The sequence below is a fragment of the Gigantopelta aegis genome, chromosome 4 (assembly GCF_016097555.1).
Source record: "Gigantopelta aegis isolate Gae_Host chromosome 4, Gae_host_genome, whole genome shotgun sequence".
NCBI lineage: Eukaryota > Metazoa > Mollusca > Gastropoda > Neomphalida > Peltospiridae > Gigantopelta > Gigantopelta aegis.
This window is the reverse complement of record NC_054702.1, coordinates 82,700,941-82,713,170: the sequence shown is the minus strand read 5'-3', so window position 1 is coordinate 82,713,170 and position 12,230 is coordinate 82,700,941. Positions and strand designations below refer to the sequence as shown.

The window sequence follows — 12,230 nt, the reverse complement described above, 5'->3', positions numbered from 1 at the left end:
CTCTGGATCTTTCTCTTATTTATACATTAGGAATATCCTTAAAAAATCCTTCAAAGCATTCAAATAAAAATTTTATTCAGGTTTTTTTAAATTCTTATTCCAAATTGTCCATAGCCCACTTTTAAAGCCCCCCCCCCCCCCAATCACATTCCTATTTTGTATAAAAACCCTGGCCATATCAGAGTTTGTCTGCCTACAACAAGCTTGTTTGAACCCTAACTGGGTGTAAGTATGTTAAACCAGTTTATACCTACCAGCAGCTTGAGTATATGTGGCTAAATTGCAACTTTATTTTTTATCACATGTAGCTGATCACAAAACTTGCCCTTTTTGTATTTAACAATTGATCAGAATGTGTTCTACAATGACTAGCTGCCTAAATTATACACTGTCATGCCAATATTGACATTGCATGTCCATTCGCCAACAACCAGTAGCGTTATGCATTATGCGGAAAGGCAATACTTAAAGTGGTATGTCGGAAAAATGATACCCTTGGCAAACATGTCTGATTCAATGAGACAGAATTAAGGATTGCTGTATTTCAAATGAAGTAAACGAAAATAGCTGAATATTTTTTAATTCATTTTTTTTTAAATTTCTTTTTAAAGATTTCTCATAGAAATATGAAATGTTTTTGACAGAAAAACTACTGAACCCATCAGAACATAACAGCACCAACCGACTAGCTTATTCCTTAAAGACTTTGTAAATAATAGCAATTGGCAAAGATCAACAAAAGTTTGTTTTGCTTAACGACACCACTAGAGCACAATGAGCTATTGCATGTCAAACATTTTGTAATTCTGACATGTAGTCATTAGAGGAAACTCTCTACATTTTTCTTAATGCAGTAAGGGATCTTTTATATGCACTTTCCCACAGACAGGAAAGAACATATCACAGCCTTTGACCAGTTGTGGTGTACTGGTTGGAACGAGAAAAAACCCAATCAGTTGAATGGATCTGAGGTGGCTCGATCCTGCGATGCAAGCACCTCAAGTGAGCACTCAACCGACTGAGCTAAATTCTGCCCCAAAATCAACAAATATTTGCACAAAACATCCAGCTGGCAATTCCCAGACTGCCAAGTATATAAATCTTGTTCTAGAAGTTTTACTGACACCTGACATCATGCACTAATCTAGCCAGAGAAGTGGCATTGCTTGGACCGAAAGTCAGCTCAAGTCACAGAGTAGTGAAAAGTGAACATTGAAAACTATGTTTATGAAAATAAAAATTTGGAATAAATGGAAGAAAGGCCGAGCATTTAAGATATTGCACAAAATATAACAAATATCTATTACATTCAGTAACAGAATGTCTTTAAACATTTCTGTTAAAAGTGTTTTTGTTTACAGACACCACTTGAGTGCATTGAAAAATTAATTACTGAATGTCAAACATTTGGTGATTCTGACACGTAGTATTCAGAGAAAACCCAATCCATTTTTACATTAAGTCAGGTCATTGAGTTTAACGTGCACATTCAGAGTAAGCTGTTGTAGTGCACACCTGTCATGGATGCAGCAAGTGTCGGCCCAACCTGGCTACTCTGTCCAGGACAGGAAAAGGGTGGTTTGGGGTGGGAGGAGGGACTGCCTATGCTGGTAGGTACAAGTGAGCACCAGCAGCTTGACCGGAGTCGGTATCAGGCAGGGGCATTTGTGGTGCTATTTGATTTTGAATGTCCCATAGGATTACGTAAACAAATTAAAGGGTTGCACAATTTTCATGAGGTAATTTTGGGGCCTAATTTGGAATGGTTATTTTTCCATTAGTAGCAATAGATCTTTTATATGGACTTTCCCACAGACAGACCAGTATGATCATTGATGTACCAATAGGGCACTGGTTGGGACTGGGAAAAACCAACTGGTCCACCAAGGAGGTTTGATGCTACAACCGAAATGTCTCAGGTGAGTGTTCTACTGACTGAACCAAATCCCACATGTGATAAAGAGGTAAAAAGGGGACCATTTACTACATGAAGTTTAATGAATAATGAAATCCAGACAGAGAAAAATATGATTCTTTTGACTCATTAATATGTAAAGTAGTGCACAAGTATGCACCAACACCACCACCAAAAAACAAACACACCCCTCAAAAAAGAAAAACAGAAAACCCCCCAGAAAAAACCCCCCCAGAAGAAAAGGAATAGAAAATATCCATCAATTGAAATTCTTGTCATGTCAAGACTAGAATGAAATTACCCTACTGACAAGCAAGGCCCAATACAGAAATGAATTTTTCTTATCTGACCTAAATTAGACATACCTACAATGTTAAATGTCGGAAGTGTCATGACAACCATATTGAACAGGAACAAGCCGAGCTAAATAGCGGTGGTAATTTGCATGCGTTTCTATGTAAATAAGATATGTAGAGTGAAAACGCCTCGCTGGTAACATACTGGAGATGGTACCAATGTGAAACAATGTTGACTGTTTGCCCAAATTGTGCACAAGGTTGCTAGGCAGGATAAGCTGTAGTTAATCATCATAGGTTGAGGTCACGACCCCATCCGTGGACTTTGTACCCATATCTAAGATAAAACTAAAAACCGCACAATAAAAGCTTTTGAAAGAATGTGAATATTCTAAAACTGACTAGCAACTACATTTACTGATCTAGATAAAAAGCAAATTTGATAATAAAGAACAAAAATTAAATCATTTAATTTAATTGCATGAAATAATGAGAAATGAAATTCTCATTAAAAGTTGATTCTCAGACATAAAGGGATGTTTTCTCCAAGTCTCTCTTTACCTAAAAACGTAATACCTTTAGATATATATGTAGCAATCTTGAAATAAAATAAAACTTAAGGATGCTCCAAAATTACAAGATGTGTATACCACAGGGTGGTTTTTTTGCAGTTTTATTTGATCAGCTAATCTCTCTGGGTGGTATGTATTATACATTTTGTTGTTCTTCTAATCAAGGCTCGAACATAACAACAGCATAGGCGGCAAATGCTGTCATTAACAAATAAATTGCTGTCGATAGAGCTCCTCAACAATGGCAAAAAAGTATACAACTGGTGTACATTATTTGCTGTCATTTAACATTTGGACATTTAAAAGGTGTCTACAAAATAACGTTTAAGTCATGTTTATTTGCTGTAAAAGTCACATTTAAAAAAACTGCAGTCAGCAGGCTCAAAATTGCTGTTGGTAGGCTGTATCACCAGCGGCAATTAATTTTTTTTAGCAAAATTTGGGAGACAAATTCTTAAGTATGAGCCCTATCTAATGGTTCAAATGATGATTTTGTTTATAAAAAAATACCCATAATACAATAATACAACATGTTTATACCCATAAATATAATATTATGATCACGAGAATTGTATAAAATGTATGAAACTCATTGATACGTTAATTTTTCACCATACGTTATTCCCACTCAAGACAGGGAACTTTTTTTTTTTTTTTCAAAACTGTGATAAGCAGTGGTTACCAATTAATAAGATTTTTTTTTCGAATTGTGTAATGATGTGATGCATTACTGAATCAAACTTTTCCTGCCACAGAATATTTCTATTAGCAACAAGTTTCATAAATTTTTCTCATGAAATAAATCTCTAAAAAGCACTCACCCGTGTCCTTGTTGCTACTAATAAGGGGAGATGATGCGCTGTGAGTGAGTGACAGTTCAACAGTGTCTGAAGATGCTAAAACTGCCGCTTTAGCTTGCTCTTCCAGCATTTCATGATGACGTCTTTTCAACTCTTTAATTTCTTTCTAAAAAACAACAAAAACATAACAAAATAATTGAAAAGATGTACACTTTTTAAATAACAAAGAGACAAACAATTATTCAAAGTAACAGTACTGCACAACTAAATTAGAGAATGTTAGTTTGGATAAAAGGTTTAAACTGAAAAGTTGCATTTTCAGGAATGTGGGGTAAACCCCACAAAACCAAGAAGACAATTGCAGTGCGGTCTGGTTCAGTGGTGTTATTTATTTAACTACTATTTTTATTTTTCAAAATATTATTTATGCAATGTTTGAACCAGAACATTATTTTATCAAAACTGTTCAAGTAAGTTATTTTTGACTGCAGTCACGCATATATACGAAGAACATTTTCCCTTTACACTAGAGGTGAAATTTTGTTAACACTGTAGGTCAACCTTCATCTTTCTTTATGTTGGTGCATTTTTTAAAAATAGTTTCATTTCTGTTAAATTACAGTTAAGTGTATTGGTATTTGGTATGCCAATTAGGAGTAGATAGGCTATAGATATTTTGTTCAGTATATTTGTAGTGATATAAGTTTTTTCATAAATTGAAAGACTTTTTATTCCAGCAATTAACTTTGTGACACTGATTTTTGACTAACAGTTTTTCTTTGCATTTGCCATATTGAGTAATAGACAGAGAAAAAATAGTGAACCTGTCAAGAAGGGAGTATGCTTATAATTCCATACTTCAAAATGTAAATTCATTTCAGTTTACATACACCCTGTAAATTTACAACCTATTAGATTTCAACCACACATAGGGCTGATAGTATAGCTAGCAGCCAGATATGTTGATCAATTATTTTCCCTTGGTGTAGCTAGCCACTGACATTAGATAAAACATTATTAACAATTTATAACCTACTGATATATATCTCTATTTTCAAACTGGTTTTATCCAACTGCAATACACAATTTCAAATTTTAAATATATCTATGTGGAACAGGTCAATCTTTAACCACAGGAAATAGAGCCAGATAAAAAAAAGGCTAGGATATGTGAACACAAGTGCTTATCAAACAGTTTGTGGGGCTGTATAATGATCTTGTGTCTGAAGGAGGCCAGTTAGCACACAATGCTGGGAAAGTCACTCTGACTGTAGTGGAGGCACTGACACCACAATTCCACGGGTTATTTAAACTCCTATGTTTGTCTAGGCCCTTTCAGCTAACTCTTTATTTTTTATATATATGTCAACATACTTAGATGTACCATTAAAAAACACAGAAGAAAATCTAAACGTGTGTTCATTGAAACTGATGCCCCTATTTCTGTGCAACTGTATAGGGACAAACTATATACTGCTATGGTTATTACATTATGTCTTCCTCTACTAAGTGAAATAGTTGTTGGTTAGCAGTATGAACATTAAAAAAAAATAATAATAGTGAAACCCCTCTAAACCGGACACCTGTGAGACCAAATAAAAATACTGCTTTTATGAGGTATCTGATTTAAAGAGGTTATGTTTTGTACTGATATTTTAAAAAAACCCATGAAAATATATGGTTTTGAGGCAAATTCAGGTTTACAAAGGGTCGGATTTAGAGGGTTTTCTATTTGTTTCTCTTCTTTGTGAAATACTTGTTGGTTACCAGATTTAACATTTTAAAATATAGTCCCGTTTTTCAAATGTTAAACAAAAACGTTTGATATGCTACAGAGAAAAAAAGTATAGCAAACTGATTTCATGTGAATTATTTTTATGGGATATTATTAACTTCTATGGATAGAACTATAGCTGTAACATAATATTGTGCAAGTAAACTATACTGAACAAAATAAGAAACTTCCGCTAACTTTGCTTGAACATAACTTGATGAAAACAAACCGGGGGAATAATTGTTATATATGCGTTTAAAGAGTGTTCCATGATGCATCGTTTGGTGCAAAAATCATGGCCATAGGTTAACAGAAACTGGGAGAAATTTTGACCAAGTGTGGTAGGGGTTAAAAAAATAAAAACCCACTTAATAACGGGTATGACCACCTCTTGAATTGACCACTGCAGTGCATCGCAGGCGCATAGAATTGACTAAAGTGTTGATTTCTGCCTGTGGAATATTGTTCCATTCCTGAATGAGCGCTTGACGAAGTTCGTTGACGTTAGCGGGTGGGTTGGGACGACACCTCAATCGTCTGTCCAGACTATCCTAGACATGCTCGATGGGGTTGAGATCAGGACTTTTAGCAGGCCAGTCATCAATGAAATCAATGTTATTTGTCCTAAGAAAATTTACAGTGTCTCTAGCTGTATGACAGGTGGCATTATCATGCTGAAAAATCGAGATGTTGGCGTTGTTATGAAACAGAGGAATGTCGTGATGAGCGAGAATGTCATCGCGGTAACGTTGAGCATTTAAATTGCCATCAATAACGACTAGTGGTGAATGATAACCATGGGCAATGGCTGCCCAGACCATGACACAACCCCCACCCCCGAAACGATCTCGTTCAAGAACACAACAGTCAGCATAGCGTTCATTTCTCCTACAGTAGATGCGCACCCTGCCATCACCACGTTGTAAAGAAAATCTGGATTCATCTGAAAAAAGAACGGTATTCCAGCGTCGCCGTATCCAATGAGTGTGTACACGTGCTCAATTAAGACGATTTAGACATGTAAACCGTTCTCCCGCAGACGATTACGAAATGTTTGCCCCCTGATTCGGTTATTATGAAGCCCAGGTGTGTTAGCAGCAGTAGCAGTGGCAGTTTGGAATCGATGCACAAATGCGTGTTCATGATATAGCGGTCTTGACCACGCGTTGTAACACGCGAACGTCCACGACATGGCAAGTCGTTGGTGCTTTCTGTCGTTCGAAATCTTACGCGAAGATTTCGTATCGCTCGACTAGAACTCCCAACATGCCTTGCAACGTCTTCTGTCGACATGCCAGCATCAAGCATGCCAATCGCCCGTTCGCATAAATTATTGGGTATTCTTGGCATAATGAAAATGCTACAATGTAAAAAACTTTAATTGTTTTTACAAATTTTGAAGCATTTTCATTCACTTGACAACAATGTCAGTAAGACAAGTAAAACAAATTGACCGAATACTACATGCGACATGTCGAACCATGTGTGCATGTGCAAATTGAATTTCACGTTGTCGACGATTAACAGTGCAAAAATAATCAATAAAATTCATGAATCCTGATAATACAGCTCAAGGCTAATACTACCTATATAATTTCATTACACAATGAATTCTTTAACACAACAAATACTATATGTACAAATCGGAAGTTTCTTTTTTTGTTCAGTATATATGCACACAGTTGTGCAATTACATGGGTGGGCTAGAGTTAAAAGAATGCTTAATCAAAGCTTTTGGACTGGTATGCATATTCAGTGATAGATAATGCACATTACTGCTTAATATCAACAAGTATATCATTATATTTAATTAATAAAAGGGTTAAATGTGATGGCTATTAGATATAACGGGTGCAGCCATTTTATTCCATTCCAGTGAATGCGCCCTCTAGCGAGCCAGTGGTTATATAATACTTAACGTGTAACGTCAGGAATGAGTCTTCGAAATAGAGAAACAGAACAAGTCAAAATAATTATACCATGTTTTGTCCATGCATTAACCTACATACTGAAATGATACACAGAGTGTTTTCTTAGTTAATTGGTGTATTCTCTACCTGTGATTTCTGACTGGCAGGTGTGTATTTGATTGGTAACTAGACGAGCCAATTAATTGACGCTGTCTAGACACAAAAATACATACCGGTATTGTGTAATATTACCTGTCGCCCCTAAAATGGAAATGGACATGGTTTATTTCTGTAAATAATTCTGTAAAACTATTGATTAAGTAAACTTTTCCATCTAAAACCACAGAACTGACCAATTATGAAGTCCGAAAGAAAAGAAAATTATCACTTGAGTATCGTGGGTTGTCGTTTTTGCTCCAATAGGCCTAATAGTCTATATTTTTCCTTTGGATTATTTCACAGAGAAAACTACAATAACCCCATTTTGTTCCGTTAATGCAACTTGAAATATATTTAGTTAAATAGTTTATTATATATTCTTCAAAAGAAATAGGGGAACCTTAATAAGAATTTACAATTGCCAAAATTGTAAGGTATATTAACTATGGGGAATGGCTATACGATAATAGTGAATTAATTGGGCAAACATTATAACCGGTAGTTCAGTATGACAGTTACAATAGGTTTTATGATCATCAAAGATCTTGAAGGACGATTGTGGTCAGAAGTGAAATTTGACGGGTTTTTTTATCAGTAAATCGCAAATTCAAACAATAAAAATGACTAAAAACAAAACAATAACAACTGTATGATCACCAGAATGAAAAAGATTGACAGAAATAATTTCCACAGTGACTAATGGACCTTCCTGGAAATTGTCAAAATCGAGAATGACATCCCACACACGTGTACGGGGCAACTGCGTGATGCATGTGCAAACTATGGAGTGTGTTTCGGTGTGTTGATAAACAGACCTGAACGTTCTTTACTAAGAAGTCTGTGGTCAAAATGTATGTTCGGTCTAATAGTTGATATTAACATTAATATTTCAGGTTCCCCTACTTTTTTTAAGAATATGTTATCACGTCATTTATGTTGTTTTACAAGTCAGATTGATCAAAGAAAAGCGACTTGTCGAAAATTAATGCTTTTGTTTACACTGTGCATACAGGAGTTGGTCAGGAGCTGACGTCACTTCGTCGCAAGCTAGCTGTACTGGAAGTCTCGAAAAGAAAAGAAAATGTCTGCCCCCACTTAGCAGGAATAATCACGTTTTTTTTATTAACACTAAAATTATTCATTTGTTTTTCATTTGTTAAAGTGTCAATATGTGTTGGTGGTCCGGGTATGCATTTTTCTAACACATAAGGCTTATGTTTTAGCTTACTCTCCCTTTAAGCAATTTCTCAGTTATAACTTTTCATCCTTAAAATGTTCACTTAATTTAGCATAGCATGATATTCAATAAATTAATCTCTTAATTTTGAGTCATCACATCCACTCCACCATAACCAATTAAGAGAACAGAATGCATACGAGAATGACTGATTAATCAACAGAATAATCATTGTGTAAACATTTTAGGTAGTCGTTACATGTTAATACTGAAGTATACCTCTTTTTCCTCAAGTAACATGCGGTATTCACGTGAAATGGCATTGATCTGCAGCTCAGCTGACTCAGCATTTTCTTCATACTGATGACTAATCTTCTTGAGTCTCTCACACTGAAACAAACAATTATAACATTTAAATTAATTAAATTACACTTTAGTCAAATGTGTTCTCATCCTGTCCATTAAAATCTACTATTACTATAAAGAGATACAGGTATTTAAGATACAAAGTTAAAAGTTACAGTTTGCTTTGTTTAACAACACCACTGTAGCACATTGATTTACTAATCATCGGCTATTGGACGTCAAACATTTGGTTATTCTGACATATAATCTTAGAGAAGAAACCCACTAATTTTTCTACTAGTAGCAAGGGATCTTTTATATGCACCATCCAACAGACAGGATAGCACATACCATGGCCTTTGATATACCAGTCGTGGAGAACTGGCTGGAATGAGAAATTGCCCAATGTGCCCATCGATGGGGATCGATCCTAGACCGCCTGCTGTCAAGTGAATGTTTTACCACTGTGCTACGTCCTGCCCTTTAAAGATACAAATGCTAAAGCAAGGTGTATTTTACGTGAAGCAAACCATTTCTTCTGCATTTTCTTTTCTAAATTACAAGGATTGTAATTGATTTTGAGTAAATTACACTTGTAGATAATAAATAGATTATCTGACTTGCATGATTGCCATATGACATTTATGTACCTTTTATGAGAATTGTATTACTGCCCTCACTCTTGCTCAGGGAATAAACTCATTCAACAAATTGTGTATGTCATTCACACTCATGTAATAATATATGTTTATGTTGCAGTATATTAAAAATATTTCCATCAGTTCTGCATAAACACTATGTACTAATTATTTAAATGTTTTATGCTTAAATTACAGTTGAGCACATTTATTAACATAACAAAATTTGGAATAACAGAGAATGTGACAAAAGCATGGATATGCATATTTTATTGATTTTTTAAAAAGCCAGTTATATGTAAACCACACTCACTCACTCACTCACTCACTCACTCATTCACTCTCTCTGTCTGTCTCTCTGTCTCTCTCTCTCTCTCACGCACAGAATTTCTGCTTGTTAGACAATATTTGGTGACATTTGAGAATATAAACAGTTACCCTAAGTATATTGTTTAATACCACCACTAGAGCACATTGATCCCTAAGTATACTACTCAAAAGAATTTAAGGGTCAGAGGATATTTTCGACATTATTTTCTGAATGTCAGTTATATTAGCTAGACCATAATGTCACGCATGGTATTGTTCCATTTTGACGAAAGTGGGTCTAAGCAACCCATAAATGAATTAAAATCCACTGTCATTGACACTGTCGACTAGTTCTAATGGCGAAAACATGCTTACATTTGCACATAAATTAGGGCGAAAGCGAAAGGTCTGCTAAGTGCCCATAACTTGCTTTTTCACAAAGCGCTTCATTTGCACGCTTTGCACGTGTATTCCATGTTCCCAATGCTGAATTTCCGTATAATTGGAGCTTGCGTTCGTGTACGGTGCACACTCCAAATTCGACAATGGTACGACTTCAACTGACTATCGAAGATCAAGGAAGGGCTATTGCTTGGCTTCAGGATGGCAATACGCAAAGAAATGTTGCTCTGAGACTTGGTTTTCAGTCAGAGTGTCGTTGGCCGACTGTGGCAACGGTACCAAGCAACGAATTCTGTTCGAAATCGTCCACGTTCGGGAAGACCCCGAAGCACTACAAATAGAGAGACCGCTACATCACCAATATGGCTCTACGTCAACGCACAACCACTGCACGCCGATTACGTGACAATCTGCGGACTGCGACTGGAACTCGAGTGTCTGATCAAACCATACGCAATCGTCTGAGAGCCAATAATCTACACTGCCGTCGCCAGGCTGTTCGACCACCACTTATACCATGTCACAGAACGGCCAGACGTCACTGGTGCACGCTTCATCTGCGGTGGCAACGTGTTCAGTGGGGTCGAGTGATATTCACTGATGAGTCTAGGTTTAGTCTCCAGTTCAACGACGGTCGGGTTCGTGTCTACAGACGTCCTGGGGAGCGCTTCGCTGACATTAACGGTTCGGTGGTGGCAGTGTCATGGTGTGGGGCGGCATCTCTATCCACCACAGGATCCCCCTCTATGTGGTGGATGGCAATCTGAATGGAATCCGCTATCTGAATGAGATTATCTGGCCGTTGGTTCTCCCAGGCCTTCAGCAGATTGGCGGCGGGGCAGTTCTGCAGGATAACAATGCCAGACCCCACCGCGCCAGGGTGGTAACGGACTTTCTCAGACAACAAGGTATCGCCAGGATGGATTGGCCAGCATATTTGCCTGACTTGGCCCCAATAGAGAACGCCTGGGACGAATTAGGCAGGAGAGTTCAGGATAGCCATGCCCCTCCGGCCAACCTTCATGATCTGGGTCAACTTCTTATGGCAGAGTGGCAGGCCATTCCCCAAGAGTTCTTCAGACGTCTGATCAACAGCATGAGGCAACGATGTGTCGAGTGTATTCGCGCCAGGAGTGGATTCACACACTATTAAACGAATGTTCTAATGTGTAAAATCCATGTTTGACAACCTTCAACTTTGACAGCATGTCATGTGACTTTCTTGTATACAGTGACATTTATTTGTGGTTTTTTGTAAATATGGAACAATAAATAAAAAATTTGGTGTAGTTTACATCATCAATCTAATACACTCTGAAACTTATTTGGTTATAAATTTTTGACCCTTAAATTCTTTTGAGTAGTATATATTATGTTTGTCTTATAAAACCCTGGTAAATGGTTTCACTTTATCTTCTACTAAATCTGCTCTATGTTCAGCGACAGTCAGCAATGCTAATATTAATATGCATGAATGATCCGATTGGTTTCTGAAGTGGCCATTTGATTTAACATTAAATGCATAAACTAGTCTAGTGAATGCATTTTGGCATAAACCACTCTAGTGAATGCATTTTGGTTAACTGATGACTTTTTAAAATAATGTTAATTAGGATGTTCTCGGTTCTGTGCTTCCAAAAATCACAGATTTTGGGTTGGAAGTATAAAATTATGAGACAGAATTCCAAAATATCTACATTAAATCATGTTTATGATTGTGGCAAAATACTAAAAAAAAATCAAGAAATTCAATGCCTGGAACATATATAGAAAATACAAAACCAGAAAAAGAATTTAGCATTAGAAGCATTTGTATTTCTATCAAGAACTACACACTATATTTTAAACTGTAGGGGGGAAAAAAGCACCAGATACAATATTACATATACAGATCCCCAAAACACAGTGACTTGGTTCATAATAGTTTACTGGT

The 12,230-nt window shown here is 36.5% G+C and overlaps 1 protein-coding gene across 3 annotated transcripts in view; it reads right to left on the bottom strand.

The window, feature by feature from the left end:
* Positions 1–12,230, bottom strand: part of LOC121371218 (thyroid receptor-interacting protein 11-like) — a 73,164-nt gene that overhangs the window by 40,548 nt on the left and 20,386 nt on the right. For all 3 annotated transcript variants that reach the window (XM_041496948.1, XM_041496949.1, XM_041496950.1), the window contains exons 3-4: positions 8,883–8,993; positions 3,605–3,749 (exon numbers count right to left, since the gene is read on the bottom strand). In XM_041496948.1, coding sequence (XP_041352882.1) covers positions 3,605–3,749; positions 8,883–8,993 — 256 coding nt within the window. The remainder of the gene's footprint in view (positions 1–3,604; positions 3,750–8,882; positions 8,994–12,230) is intronic.